Genomic DNA, 15,661 nt, shown 5'->3' on the forward strand with positions numbered 1-15,661 from the left:
TATACTTATAATATCCATTTCATGTGTGTAGTTCTTCATATACATTATTCTAGACCTGGTGTGCTGGGAGAGTTAATAACTATCTTTCATTGTTCAGTTCTTTGCAACGTTTATCTTTGGTAAAGATAAACCTGCTCTGAGACCCCACAGCTACTTCTCCCCTGGCCTCCTCGCTGGCCCAAGTAGGACTAATTCAGCTAGCTAGCCATGGGGATTATCTAATTGATTTTTGATTTTTGAATTTTATTGTCATTCATGTTTTTATACTGTATTTCGTGCTGTTTTTATAATTAAGTTTTTAAAAGTGTTTTAAATTTGTTGTTAGCTGCCCTGAGCCCTGAGCCCGGGCGGGATTTAAATAAAATTATTATTATTATTATTATTATTATTATTATTATTATTATTATTATTATTAGTACTTTTTTTTTAAGCGGAGGACATTACTGCAAAATGTTAAGAGATGGGGAAAAATTGAAGGATCAATCTGTTTGAATATTCCTACCCTTGTGTCCACAAGCTATATGCAGATATACATCAGTTTGAATGCGCCTAGGATGTGTTCAAGGAGGGGGGGGGGGTGAACAAAGGTTCAGAGTAGGAGACGACATCTGTACTCCATGCATTCACTAAAAATGCCACCCACACGAGGCTTTGATGTACACCAAGTCAACTTTTAGCTGTCAGTTAGTAAGTCAAGTTTACACCAAGTCAGGCTTAGCTTTCAGTTCAGTAAGGAATATCTTTGCAATGCTTATAAATCAAGAATCTTTCCAATGCATCTAAAATCTAGCTATGCCAATGCCTGTTTTTCTCAGACGATGCCAATAACTCTCTGATCACTCTGTTTTCAATCAGGTAAAATATTCTCGAGTTGATGCACAGCCAAACCTTTGCATGAAGGTATAATTTTTCCCTTGTACATTATTTCCTTTGCTCTACTTATTAAGAGAAATCTTGTAGCTGGGTCCTGTGGAAAAGCTACGCTGTCCCCTCTGGAGAGCCAGTGTGGTGTAGTGGTTAAGAGCAGTGGACTCGTAATCTGGTGAACCGGGTTCGCTTCCCCGCTCCTCCACATGCAGCTGCTGGGTGACCTTGGGCCAGTCACACTTCTCTGAAGTCTCTCAGCCCCACTCACCTCACAGAGTGTTTGTTGTGGGGGAGGAAGGTAAAGGAGAATGTTAGCCGCTTTGAGACTCCTTCGGGTAGTGATAAAGCAGGATATCAAATCCAGACTCCTTGTCCTCCTCTTCCTGCTCCTCCTCCTCCTCTTCTTCTCTATGACTCGTAGGACGGCCATCATTAGAAATGTATTGACAGTTTGAGAAGCAGTTCAGAGAGCATTGGTTTTGTGAAGGCTGTATTATCCCATTGGAATTATTTAGTTTGTTGGGAAGAAGCGCCCAAATCTAATCTCCCCCTAACCCCCAATTCATTAGAACAGGGGGTTCCCAAACTGTGGTGCAAGGACCACCGGTGGTCTTTAAGTTTCCTTCATGTGGTCCGAGGTGTGTCTGTGGATTTGTGGTTGAAGACGGGCACAACAAGTCCTTTGCATTCAATATCCATGTTGATTTTTTACTGTATTTTTAAATTGCTCCTTATACAATGCGCAAGGAATAAAAGAGCAATAGAAATAACATCCCAAACCATACAGGATCTAGCACAGAATGTTGCAATTGCTGCAACAGGCAGAAAAATCATTAAGTGATCTGCCAAGACCCTCAGCAGTTTTCACGTGGTCCATGGTTCAGGGCAAATATTAGGGAACCACTGTGCTAGCTTCTGCACATCAGAATCCTATGGTTGTTGCCTTGGAACCAATTCCCATTGTGTTTAAGATAAAAGCCACCCTCCCTCTATTCATCTCTACATTCCATTTAGAAATTCAGATTAAGATAAAAAAATCCCCAGTGTAACTAATCACTTCTTTTTTAAAACCCCTTTTTAGTTTGCAACTAAACACGGTTCTTGGGTTCGATGCCCATTTGCTCATGGAAATCCCCAAGGTAAGGTGATTGCATTCATAAACATCTTTCTACATTTGTAAGGGCTCAATGGCAGTCATAGCAGAACAAGCTGCTTAGTCTATACCTGTGGGTTTTTTCTGTTTTGTTTTTCTAAGACCACATCTGAAGGACCGTGAATAATGAGGAACTGTATCCTTTGAATTCCTTGGTGTCCCTAAGGCGGTTGGATGTCGTCTTCTACGCCTCCTTCCGGCAACTCCTAGGAGCCAAGCTGGTGCCAAATTTATTGCTCTGCTTTCCTTTGCACCACATCAGCAAGGCCAAGAGGGCGTGGGTTTTGTTCTCTGGGCAGCCCAGGACCTCCATACACCAGCGGTGGATTTTGGGCTCTCCAATTTCAGCGGCACCCTGTGTGACGTTAAAATTCAGTGCCCCCACCTCTTGCGCTCCATTCCACAGCATTGCTATGGCACCTCCAGCACCATGGCACCCAGTGCTACCACACTGGTCATGTCATCGTAAAACCACCTTTGCATACACACTGCCCAGGTCACTCCGGTGCTACTAATGCAGTAAAAACAATGCAGGGGAGGCAGCAGTTATGAGTTACTGGTCTCTGCAGCCACAGCAGGCGCTGTGATTCTCCAGCAGTTTGCCTTCACCACTGGAGGCACACTCCATTGTCTCTCGAGACAGATGAATGCCAGCAAGTCTCATTCGAAGAAGACATTTGCCAAGGGCGGTTTATTAAAATCAACATACTAATTCGTATAGTATCTGAGCATTGGTGTGGTGTCCGATGCTCCTGGGTACACATGAACCTCATAATGCGATAGTTGTGAGATTAACTAAAGGGCGGACATTTTGTGGTCGCCTCTGAGCTTCAGCGATGAAGCTGGCTGAAAAATGAAGCAAGTATTAAATGGCAAAAACAAAAGTGTCACTAGTTAGGATCACTTCTCGGTAATTGCTTTTCTACTTCTGTTTCAGCTTGGGAAATGAATCTTGCTGTGATGGACAATAGGATAGAAGTTTCCTTCATGTCACAAGCTGCCGAGGCAAAATTTTCCGTTCATGTATGCAACAAGACAGAGGCGTCTTTATGCAACTCTACTGGAATCCACCAGCCCATCTCAGTGGTTTGTGCCATTTTTATTTCTCCTTTCTTACAAGTGAATCCTGAACGCTTGATCTACATCTGTCAGATCCTTTTAAGGCAAACATTTTGAGAAGTGTGGCATGCAGGAGAATACCCATTTCAGTCAGTGGGAAACATACTGATTAACCCTAAAGTAAAGGTAAAGGTACCCCTGCCCGTACAGGCCAGTCGTGTCCGACTCTAGGGTTGCGTGCTCATCTTGCTCAAGAGGCTGTGAGCCGGCGCCGTCCGAAGGCACTTCTGGGTCACGTGGGCAGTGTGACGAAGCTGCAGCTGGCAAGTCAGCACCAGCGCCACACACGGAAACGCCGTTACCTTCCCTCTATAAAGCGGTACCTATTTATTTATTTGCACTTAAGAGTGCTTTCAAACTGCTAGGTGGGCAGGAGCTGGGACTGAAAGATGGGAGCTCACCCCGCCGCGGGGATTCGAACCGCCGACCATACGATCGGCAAGTCCTAGGCACTGAGGTTTTACCCACAGCACCACCCGCGTCCCACATCTAAAGACCCAAGTTAAAAAAAAGAACAACTAAGTACTACTATGAGATGGGATATCATTTTTTAATAAAAAAAACCCCATCAACCCTCAAGTACCATTATGGAATTGATATGTTCTGTACAGCCACATTATGTTGTGAAATCATGTAGATTTTGAATCACAGAGTTCCCCTTCTTTTGTTTTCGAATGTTTTTTTTCCACCACATCCTCTCAGTGACTTTACAATGAACAATGATTTGCACAGAGCACTTAGCGGAAATATCCTTCCAAATTAAGTACTCCAATTTTTTTCCCTAAATGCTTGACTGACTAGAGATTGCTACATTTTGGTGTTCGGCGTTCTTTTAAAGGAAAGCACATGACAGATATTGGCCACTGAGACCTGACTTCAAACTGATTTTGATAGAACTCTGATTCACTGCTAAAGTTCGCACGAGGTAAACATTTTTAACAACAACAACAAAAAGAAGCCTCTTCTTAATTTGGAAAGAGGATCAAGATGACGACAAGATTGGCTTTGCTACTCCAAAGCTTCCATCATAGGAACCAGCTTGAAGTTTCCAATGTTCTGTTATCTACTGTAATATAATAATAATTATATATTTATACCCCACCCATCTGGCTGAGTTTCCCCAGCCACTATGGGTGTCTTACAGCACATTAAAAAATGGTAAAACATCAAACCTTAAAAATTTCCCTAAACAGGGTTGTCTTCAGGAGTCTTCTAAAAGTCACATAGTTGTTTATTTCCTGGACATCTGGTGGGAGGGTGTTCTACAGGGTGGGTACCACCACTGAGAAGGCCATCCACCTGGTTCCCTGCAACCTCACTTCTCGCATTGAGGGAACCTCCAGAATACCTCAGAGCTGGACCTCAGTGTCCAGGCTGAATGATAGGGGTGGAGACATCCCTTCAGGTATACTGGGCTGAGGCCGTTTAGGGCTTTAAAGGTCAGCACCAACTCTTTGAATTGTGCTGTCATGGATGCTTTAAGATGAGATCCCTGCATTGCAGGGGATTGGACTAGAGGGTTTGGAAACCAAGCCTTATGAGGAATGGTTGAAGGTGCTGGGTATGTTTAGCCTAGAAAAGAGGAGACTGAAAGGAAATATGATAGTCACCTTCAAATTTCTCAAGAGCTGTAACACAGAAGAAGGAATAAGCTTGTTTCTCCTGTTGGGGAGGGTACAACTTGATCCAATGGCTTCAAATGACAAGAAAGGAGAGTCCTACTAAATGTCAGAAAAAAACTTTTGCACAGCCTCCCGCAGTTTTGTCAAATTCATGTTGGTAGCTTCAAGAACACTGTCCAACCATCTCGTCCTCTGTCGCCCCCTTCTCCTTGTGCCCTCCATCTTTCCCAACATCAGGGTCTTTTCCAGGGAGTCTTCTCTTCTCATGAGGTGGCCAAAGTATTGGAGCCTCAGCTTCAGGATCTGTCCTTCCAGTGAGCACTCAGGGATGATTTCCTTAAGAATGGAGATGTTTGGTCTTCTTGCAGTCCATGGGACTCTCAAGAGTCCTCCTCCAGCACCATAATTCAAAAGCATCAATTCTTCGGCGATCAGCCTTCTTTATGGTCCAGCTCTCACTTCCATAAATCACTACTGGGAAAACCATAGCTTTAACTATACTGGACTCCAAATCCCATCATCCTTGACCATTGACCATACTGGCTGCAGCTAATGGGATTTGGAGTCCAATAACATCTGGAGGGGCACAGGTTCCCCACACTTGGAACTGGCACAGGATCAGCATGCTCCATGGACACACCAAAAGGGTGAATGTCTTCATCAGTGCAAACCACTGTGTTTTGTGGCGCAGTCAAATAAGTATCATGGCCAAAAAGGAAAATGAGGCATCTCTGTTCCCTTGGGCTAATGTGTGTTTTTTTGCTTTTGCCTCTTTCACAGGCTGGCTTGAGTTCAACGTATGTCAACATCTCAGGCAAAACATGTGGATCAGACATCTGCATTCAGGTTTGTCTTTTGTTTCGAAGGTCTTTTCTGTGCTAGCATGCAAATGATAACCAGAGGGGGAAGTAGACATCTTCCCTAATCAGTTCTTTATCATCTTATTGCAGCAGCAATGGCAAGACATCTGGGGGGGTTGGTGGGATGCATTTACCTCCTTGGGAAAATGTTAAGACTATAGCTGAGGGAGAAATTGGGGAAGCTAGATCACAAAGACAACATCCCTCAGGAAATGGAATAGATGGGTCAGAAGAGTTGTTTGTGGTGAATTTTTTTTGTAGGGGAACAGTTAAGGACAAAGACACCAGCAGCCTCCCTAAGCCTGAATGGAGTAACTGTGCCCCTGAAGGACCAGGTGCGCAGCCTGGGAGTCATTCTGGACTCACAGTTGTCTATGGAGGCACAGGTCAATTCTGTGTCCAGGGCAGCTGTTTATCAGCTCCATCTGGTAGGCAGGCTGAGACCCTACCTGCCTGTGGACTGTCTTGCCAGAGTGGTCCATGCTCTGGTTATCTCCCGCTTGGACTACTGCAATGCACTCTATGTGGGGCTACCTTTGAAGGTGACCCAGAAACTACAACTAATCCAGAATGTGGCAGCTAGACTGGTGACTGGGAGCAGCCGCTGAGACCACATAACACCGGTCTTGAAAGACCTACACTGTCTCCCAGTACGTTTCCGAGCACAATTCAAAGTGTTGGTGCTGACCTTTAAAGCCCTAAATGGCCTCGGCCCAGTATACCTGAAGGAGCGTCTCCACCTCCATCATTCTGCCCGGACACTGAGGTCCAGCACCGAGGGCCTTCTGCGGTTCCCTCGCTACGAGAAGCCAAGTTACAGGGAACCAGGCAGAGGGCCTTCTCAGTAGTGGTGCCCACCTTGTGGAACGCCTTCCCGTTAGATGTCAAAGAGAAAAATAATTACCAAACTTTTAGAAGACATCTGAAGGCAGCCGTGTTTAGGGAAGCTTTTAATTTTTAATAGGTTATTGTATTTTAGGGTTTTGTTGGAAGCCGCCCAGAGTGGCTGGGGAAACCCAGCCAGATGAGTGGGGTATAAATAATAAATTATTATTATAAGCCAGGCAGAAGATTCCTGGGCTTTGGGAAGGAGGTGCCAGGCTTCAATACTTTATTTTATTGGGAGCATTTAGGGGACTAGCCTAGTTCCCCTAGTCCACTGACCGCATGCCATTGGATCAGAAGTGGCTTGCTGGGTGGGTGAAGATGCTATGCTAGGTTTCTGGCAGGTGGGCCACTGTTGTTTACTGGGAGCGGAAAATAGAGGCGTCGCAGAGACGGACAGTGTGCAGATCTCCGTTTGGTGTTCCTGCTGGTGCATTTGCACCATGCCAGCCTCCCCACTGCTTTGCCTCTCTCTCTCCTGATAAGCAATAGCGACCCACTTGCCCGGAAGCTACGGTAGTGACTTTGACCCACTCAGGGAGCTGCTTCTGGTATGGGCAGTAGCTAAATGTTATATTGTCAACACCTATTTAGCAGATCTAACACTGCAAGAAAATGGAGGAGTTGCATTCAACTGACCAACAAAACAAAACAAAACAAAAACCTGTGCTAAGATAATAACCTTCCTCCCTTTTTTTCTTTTATAAGGGACGGAGGACAGACGTAGACTATTCCATTCCTTCACACATCTGTGATTTGCCCTGTAGTAAGTATTGATAATAGTATTGTACTGGCCACTATAGCCCAAAGCCAAGTAAAATAATGTGTGGTCTGCAGCCACAGTTGTCCCATGTGGTCGGCCCTGGGCTTGTCTTGGTGGTGGAACCTACTGTGATCCTAGAGCCTGTGAGAGGCAGGATCAAATGCTGTCCTTGCTGATTGACAATGTTCTCTTCAGCTATTGATTTGGCATCACCGAGAACAAGGTGTGCGCCCTATAGCAAATGTTCTAACAGAGACAACCCTCTCTGGGTTGTCATATGTAGTATGAAAGGACTACATATTCTTGAAACGTATGCATCAACTACAACGCGAGGACATTTTTTCTTTCCAGTTTCTGCTACTCAGAGTCAGGAACGTGATGAAAATTCCTTAAGCATCCTATCTCTAATAGCATTGCTTGTGTTGACTGTGACCATGATGGGCCTCCTGGGACATAAACTTTTATCAGGTACGGATCCATGTAAACAAAGCATGTAACCCAAGTTTGTCATGAATTCACACAGCGGGGTCTCTATATTGTGGCAGAGGGATCTGTTCTGTTTCTTCTAACTCTTAAAAAGTCATTATTATTATTTTTTTAAAAAGGTTTGATGTAGCAGTGGAATCTAGCTTCCAGGTTGGGGTGTTCTGGTTATGCAAGCCCTGGAGATATGGCAGCACGCTGGCTCAGAGTGGCTTGGGGGATACAGTGGTGCCTCGCTAGACGAAAAGAATTCGTTCCGCGATTCTCCTCGTCTAGCGGTTTTTTCGTCTTGCGAAGCAAGCCCATTGACAGCTTAGCGGATTAGCGCTACAGCTGTCTAGCGGCTTCTAGCGATCAGCTGTTAAGAGGCTTATCAGCGGAACAGCTGATAAGCGGCTTAGCGGCTTAGGAAAAGGGCAAAAAACCCGAAAAAACCCCACGGGGGGACGCAAGATTTTTCCGTCTTGCGAAGCAACCCCATAGGGAAATTTGTTTTGCGAAGCGCCTCCAAAACGGAAAACCCTTTCGTCTAGCGGGTTTTCCGTCTTGCGAGGCGTTCGTCTTGCGGGGCACCACTGTAGTTAGAAGTATCAGCTCTTGGCTGGACCAGTACCTTGAGATTCTGGCTTTTGAGTTTCTATGGTAACAGCATAGAATAATTTGCATAGGGGAAGATGCACAAGCTTTATGAAGCAAGTTTCCTCCTGGATGTGAGAATGATTGCATAAAGGGCTTGTGCATGCATTAGCTGGAGTTTCTAATAACATCCAAAGCTGTTCCCTGTTCAGAGTCTTCCTCACCCTGATTGTTCATTACAATGGTTGACGTGTCCTGATATCGGCGTCAGGGGGGGATTTTGCCAAATGTCAGGAAAACCCCGGATGTATGGCAACACGATGGAAACAGCAGCGGAAATATGGTAACCCTAATCTGTGCTGGGACACAGGTGCTTGTCTGATGTTGCGTGGAGCCTGAGTGTTGCAATTTTAGACATTTGTGAAAAAGAGCGAATTGGTTTGGCCATTGTTCCATATATGAAAGCAGCTCTGAGTTCATTGAAATAGTTAAGCAAGCTAAGTATTCAGTGTATGCAGTTAATTTTCCCTCCCTTGGAGTTAATAGGAAACTTTGAAAGACAGGAAGATTCATAACTTATTCATACGTTCCCTTCTGAACTTTCTCTTTCAAGCAAGAAATGTACATGGAGTTGATCGAACTCACTCACAGTTTCAATGTTATACCAAGCCTCCCTTCTCCTGCAGCTTGTATTAATCTTATTAAGACCAACTTGAACACCTAAGTTCATCTGTTTCCCACAGTCTGTAAAATCTTGGCTTGGAGATGCAACCTCCAGAACATAGAATGTTAATCAGCCAAAGGCCTGGTTGAAAAAGAACGTTTTCACCTGGCGCTGATGTATAATGAAGGTGTCAGGAGATCCTCCTTGCAGATGACACTGCAGAAAAGGCCTATTCTCATGTTGCCATCCTCTGGACCTCTTGCGGAGGAGGCACACTAAGAAGGGCCTGAGATTATGATCACAGGGTCTGGACTCTGTCATATGGGGAGAAGCGGCCCTTGAATTATTGCAGTCCTGAGCTGTTTAAGGTTTGATAGATCAAAACCAGCACTTTGAATTGGACCCAGAAACTAACTGGCAGCCAGTGCAGGATCCGTGCAATACGCTCAAACTGTCTTGCACCAGCGGAAGTTTCCGAACTGTTTTCAGAGGCGGCCCCATGCACACAGAACACATTACAATAATCTAACCTAGAGCTTAGCAGAGCATAGACGACAGATGTTAGACTATCCCTATCCAGGTAGGAGCAAGGGTGCCATCGAGGCCACCTGAGCCTCAAGTGACAGCAATTGGTCTTGAAATACCCCCGAGCTATGTACCTGCTCCTTCAGAGAGAGTGTAACTCCATCAAGAGCAGGCAGGCTTCCATCCATCTGGTCTAGGGAACCACCCACTAACTGTAGCTTCTTCCACCAAGCTAAGAGTTTCATCTGTTGCTCCGCCCACGTTTGTCTGCAGCTCTGGTCCTCATTAGGGACACAGGTGGCGCTGTGGGTTAAACCTCAGAGCCTAGGACTTGCTGATCAGAAGATCGGCGGTTCGAATCCCTACAACGGGGTGAGCTCCCGTTGCTCGGTCCCTGCTCCTGCCAACCTAGCAGTTTGAAAGCACGTCAAAGTGCAAGTAGATAAATAGGTACTGCTCTGGCGGGAAGGTAAACGGCGTTTCCATGCGCTGCTCTGGTTCGCCAGAAGCGGCTTAGTCATGCTGGCCACATGACCCAGAAGCAGCACGCCGGCTCCCTCGGCCAATAAAGCAAGATGAGCACTGCAACCCCAGAGTCAGTCATGACTGGACATAATGGTCAGGGGTCTCTTTACCTTTACCTGGTCCTCATTGGCAAGCAGCCACATGGCTATCTATTGGGGAATAGGGTCCTAAAGGAGATATCTCACCCCTTCTATAACCATTTTTACCAGTCCAAAATGGTCTGCTTAGGTCAAGGGTGTAGAGTGTCTGAACTCATATCCAATATAATTCAGGTCCATACTCATATCTGTTTCCTCATTTCCTTCTCTATCTGTTGCTCACCCAACCTTGTCCCAACAACAAGGCATTCCTTGACAGATGGGGGTATTCTAGAAGACTTTAGCTCACCTTGGCTTATGCCCAGCAGGGGTAACCTTACATCTTAGAAGGTACCCAAGTTGTTTTCATTTATATAACCCATGTCAGTTGTAGATATACAAATGGACAGTATTGCAGTCTGCCCATTTATTACTTATTTGAGTCAGGTGGTATGGCCTCTTCAAAGGCAATGTTTCCATACGCACTCTGGACAGAAAAGTTGTTGTTGAGCTTTTTTTTTGGCAAATTCGCGAAATAGAACATGGGTTGACATACATCCAGACACTGCTTCCGACTGCAGTATTCCAGATACATCAGGGAAATTCAGGACGTATGGCAACCTTACACTCAGGCAATTGCCAAGCTACATTTCCATATGAGGTCTAGTAGAATACCCGGGGCAGATTTGCATGATTCAAGGAACTGCAGAACTGATTCCGGTATCTATTTTTGTTTCTCTCATCCATTTCTGGTAAGATGTGCAAGCTGTAACCTCTCCTTGTAAGGAAGAGATGCAAATAAAATACCCTCCTTGCACAAACCAAAACCACAAAAAGATGCATGAGTCACTTGCACATCTTCTTTTCAACACATAATGTAATGTGCAATGCAACCTTCAAGATGCCATCTTCAGAAAACATGTTCCTTAAAATGCCAGTGCGTTCCAGGCATCCTGCTGGATTTCTGCCTTGGATTGACATTTAGGAAACAAAAATGCATATCCAGTCACACTTAGGAATGGTGGGCTGATTCAAATATGTGCACCTTGCTTTTGGTAAGTTATTGCTTCATTGTTTGAATAAGCGATGAAGCTCCATTGTTTGAATAAGTGATGAATAGTGATATATAAACTTTGTTTTTATTGTGTGATCTGCAAGGACTGTTTTGTAACTGCAACCCATCATTTGATGTTACCGTTGTTGACCTAAGTTTGGCGGATCTCAGCTCCATCAAGTGGCCCCTGAAGACATGTTTATACAAAACTTCCTTTGCTTCTTCTTGGCAAACTGTTTCTTAACTGGGTCAGATAGGAGGCTAGATAAAGTGTGATGTCATGTTTAGCATGTTGGACTAGAACTGGGGAGGCCCAGGTCCATATCACCACTCAGTTGTGAAGCTCACTAGGTGACTTTTGGCCAGTCACCATTCTTCAGCCTCACCTACTGCACCAAGCTGCTTTGAGGATAAAATTGGCAGAGGGAAAACTATGGGCATTGCCCTGGAAGGAAGACCAGGGTATCAATATTGTTACAAAGGTTGCGCACCACCTCCAGTCTCTGCTGAGTGAAAACAAGATTCCGGGGGTTCCAGGCACTGAACCAGGTTGTGTTTCCACTGGGAAAATTGAGATTCAATGGAGGCTAGTACCTATGGCTCATTTTACCCCCATACACACCTAAAGCAGCGGTTCTCAACCTGTGGGTCCCCAGATGTTGTTGGACTACAACTCCCATGATCCCTGAGCTCTGGCCTTGCTTGCTAGGTTGAGAAAGGCTGACCTAAAGTCTTCTGTGGAGGGGCTGCAGAACTAGAGTGGCTCTCATTGCCGCTCTCATAGCTTTGGCAAGCTTGGGTCTAAAACAGTCGTCAGTCATGGCTCCCAGTCTCTCAGTGTAGCCTCCTCCAGCCAACGCCACATTGAGTTCTGCCCACTTCCTCTTTTTCGTTCCCAGAACACCTCTGGATTTTAAGAAGGATGCATTTTTCTGTCACATCCTGCCCCCGTCACCTTGGCAACCTCCCCAATCTCCTGGTCCCATCCACTCCTTGGAGCAGGGGCAAAGGATAGCATTATTCAATGCCAGCTGCCCTTCATGGCCCAATACCTGATTTTCCATTGTTTTTCAATGGTTCTGCATGTAGCTAGAATCCAGAAATTTCTTGCCTGGCACAGTACTGCAGTTTGTGTTTTCCCTTTATTTCCCAAATATTATCTCAATACCACCATTTATTAATTTCAACCATTCGCCTGACAGGCTCTGGTACCTTAGATCTATGACGATATAACTGAATAATTTGAGGTGGAAGATTAACTGCTACCATTTGTTTCCCCTTCCAGTTTTTCACAAGGAGAGTCACAAAGAGAAAAGCACAGCACAAACCAAAATGCAGAGGTGAGTGCGCATTCTTTTTGGTGTGGCTTCTTGTCATTCGGAAGACACTTTGCTTGCAAGCCCCTCCAAATTGATCTAGAAGTCAATGCAACGCCGTGCCTTAGAACTGGGGAAGAAAATCTCACTTTTTCAACACCTTCTAATCTAGTTTTAAACCCTCTTCTGCTCAGAGAAGCAAAAATACAGGCAATACATGAAAATATCTGTCACAGATTTGAAATACTGCTCTAAGTCAGCCTGCCGAACTGGGGCGGGCTTGAGGGAACAATCAGGCTTCCCTCAGGTCCACTCCTGGGGGATTTAAAACAGCCCAGACCAGCCCCAGACTCCCAGTTCTTCTTCGTTGGATCAACCCACCCATCTACTTGGGCAATTTTGCATTTACTCATTGAATTGACCTTGCTATGGCTGCAGTAGTTGCCATATTTGTGGGGCCAGGGAAGGAATTGGCTATGACCTGGAGGTTTTGCCTACCCTGTAGAATCATCACAACTTTGGCAGTTTAGGCATTGGGCAACCTTAGCCTTAGTTGGAGGCAGGAGGGTGGTGGCGTTGTCTAAAACAGGGAAAGGGAACATGTGGCTCTGAAGATGTTGCACTCTAAATCCCATATGCCCCAACCAGCATGACCATAGTTGTGGGATGATGTGAGTTGGAGTCCAACAAAAGCTGGAGGGCCATAGGTTCCTCACCCCAGGTCGAAAAAATAAATCATGATTAATACTATCTGCTAATTCTGGCAGATCAAGTTAAGTTCCGGAACATGGAATGATAAAAAAAAAAGTTGTCAACAAAGCCTAAAACACACTACAGTGGTACCTCGGGTTACAGATGCTTCAGGTTACAGACGCTTCAGGTGAGAACAGAAATTGTGTGGTGGCAGCAGCAGGAGGCCTCATTAGCTAAATCTGGTGCTTCAGATTAAGAACAGTTTCAGGTTAAGAATGGACCTCCAGAATAAATTAAGTTCTTAAACCAAGGTACCACTGTATCCCCTTTTTTAATGGTGAAAATTCTCCCCACCTGACACCTCTTTCTCTTTCCTCCTCCAGCATGAAGAGCACCTGTTCTTTGCATTTATGAAGAAAAGCAACCAATTTAGAGGAACAATTTCAGCGGCCTTCTCAATAACTGTGTTACGTTTCTTGGGGCGAGTTGCTCTTACTTTGGTGAATAGTTGCCACATGCCAGTAATTCTCATTGATTTCAAGTACTATTCACGAGGTCAAGTTTTTTGAGGGCAAGCCCATACTTACAAAGCGGCCTGGAGGGAGAGAGAAGAGTGAAAACATTCTACAGTCAGTTTTGATCTCCTTCGGAATCGACGGATGTGCTCATTAGATGTTGCAGTACATGCTGTGGGAGCTGCTTTGCCATAGATTCACCCCACAGCGTTCTTGCAAGCATTCAAAGGTCCACAGCCACCAGGGTAGGGACCTGGGCAGCTTGGATCTTTCCTACAGAATCATCGCCCTCCCTCTTGGTAGGTTGGTAGTTCCACGAACTTCTGGTGGGCTTTTAAACATTTGTGGCAACTTTGTGGGATCAGCCAATGGAAAAGTGTTTCCACGGTGCTTCTGTCATGCGTGAGGGACACAAAAAGAAACTCCCCTGTGCACAGATGGTGTACTAAGGCCCCATCTGCACTTTAAAACAGTAACATACCACTTTAAACCTGGTGAACTATAGTTTGTAAAGAATTGTACTCTGGGAAGGGAAGAGGAGTTTTCCTACAATGCCCAGCCCTCTTAACAAACTACAGTTCCCATGATACTGTTCTTGGCTGTTTAAAACGATGTGATATTACCTTAAATGTCTTCCTCTTTGGCGATCATTCGCAGCCAAGTACTTCCATGAACATGGTCTTAACAGTGAGTCCGTAAGTGACACTGGAGGCCAATTCTGGATCCACACAGTGGAGACATAGGTTTCTGGGTGGGAGTTGATCACGGTGAGGGTTTGCCAAGCGTGTCTTCCTCTTAACACGTTTCTCCCTTTCATCCTGAGTTCAAGCGGCTTCAAAGTCCATGACATCTTTGGTGCCTAAATTTTGTTATTTGAAGGTCATCCCATTTATAGTATGTCACTTTGTCAAATCCAAGCGCGTCCCAGAAGTTATTGAATGGAAGAGATTTTGTTTGGATATTTGTTATCTATTTTATTGTTTGTGTCCCCCTCCTCCTTATGAGCTGTTACTTTTTATTACTGAGGAATAAAAAGCTCCTGTCTTGCCATGGACAGAAACCTAACCCTTAGACAATTCTCAAGTTTGAATTTTTCTACCTGGAGAAAGCATGCATTGTTTCTGTGATTGAAGTACTCAGCAAAGTTATTACGAAGCAGGCTCAGCTGCATTTTGTGGGACTCGCTCTTGTTGAAATGCATTCAGCATCCGGTTTTAATTCTTTCCCACAGAGTTTGTGAGAGCCTGTTACAGATTAGTAGACTCTTTCTGCGATAGCCTTGGGTTTATTTTCTCTCATCTTAGCTAGTGTCGTTGAGTTGTTTTTTTGCCAGCACTTTTAAATGCTCAGAGACACTGTGTGCCACAGAGTGAGCTGGTCAGTAAATCACACAGTTCAAAAACACGACCTTCACAGAGTTGGCCTAGTAAGCACAGAAGCTTGTTCCCTGTAGGTCTTATTCCAGGAAATCAGTTGCTGAGACTAAAGCCCGTCTCCCCAAGCCTGTCTGTGCCTCCTCCTCTCTGGGGCGTCTTCCAAGCAATCAGACAAGCAATTGGAGACTGAGCCTGCAGGCAGTCAGCCTATTCTCCACCCTTTTCATGTCTCTTCTGCTTCTGGGAGACAAGCGGCGAGGAGAGCTTATCTCAGCAGGAGTGGGAGATACCTGTTCATCTGTCTAACTCATCTCTGCTCCTGACCTCTCTCCTCCCACTCACCTGCTTTAGCTTCTTCTTCTGATTCTTGACTTCTCTCTTTCACAGTCTCCCCCAGCTCACTAAACCCTGTTGCCTCTTCAGCTTCCAATACCTCCTCTTCCCTGCCTTCCCCCTCTGACCACTCATTGTTGTCCCATCACCACTCCTCCTGTGGGTGCAATTGAAAAAGAATGAGAAAGGACACTGAGCCAGGCTGTTCCCTTATAGAGTCCCCCCACAGATCCAGAATGACCTATATTCTTCTTT

The 15,661-nt window shown here is 45.2% G+C and overlaps 1 protein-coding gene across 2 annotated transcripts in view; it reads left to right on the forward strand.

The window, feature by feature from the left end:
* IL17REL (interleukin 17 receptor E like) overlaps positions 1-14,762 on the forward strand; it is a 48,987-nt gene extending 34,225 nt beyond the window's left edge. For both annotated transcript variants that reach the window (XM_081929083.1, XM_081929082.1), the window contains 8 exons: positions 856-900; positions 1,949-2,006; positions 2,958-3,106; positions 5,542-5,607; positions 7,215-7,272; positions 7,621-7,737; positions 12,459-12,513; positions 13,566-14,762. In XM_081929083.1, the coding sequence (XP_081785209.1) occupies positions 856-900; positions 1,949-2,006; positions 2,958-3,106; positions 5,542-5,607; positions 7,215-7,272; positions 7,621-7,737; positions 12,459-12,513; positions 13,566-13,596 (579 nt within the window). In that variant the 3' untranslated portion in view covers positions 13,597-14,762. The remainder of the gene's footprint in view (positions 1-855; positions 901-1,948; positions 2,007-2,957; positions 3,107-5,541; positions 5,608-7,214; positions 7,273-7,620; positions 7,738-12,458; positions 12,514-13,565) is intronic.
* Positions 14,763-15,661: the final 899 nt, after the last annotated feature.

The sequence above is a fragment of the Podarcis melisellensis genome (genome assembly GCF_964234715.1).
Source record: "Podarcis melisellensis genome assembly, chromosome: 10".
In the NCBI taxonomy this organism is placed as follows: domain Eukaryota; kingdom Metazoa; phylum Chordata; class Lepidosauria; order Squamata; family Lacertidae; genus Podarcis; species Podarcis melisellensis.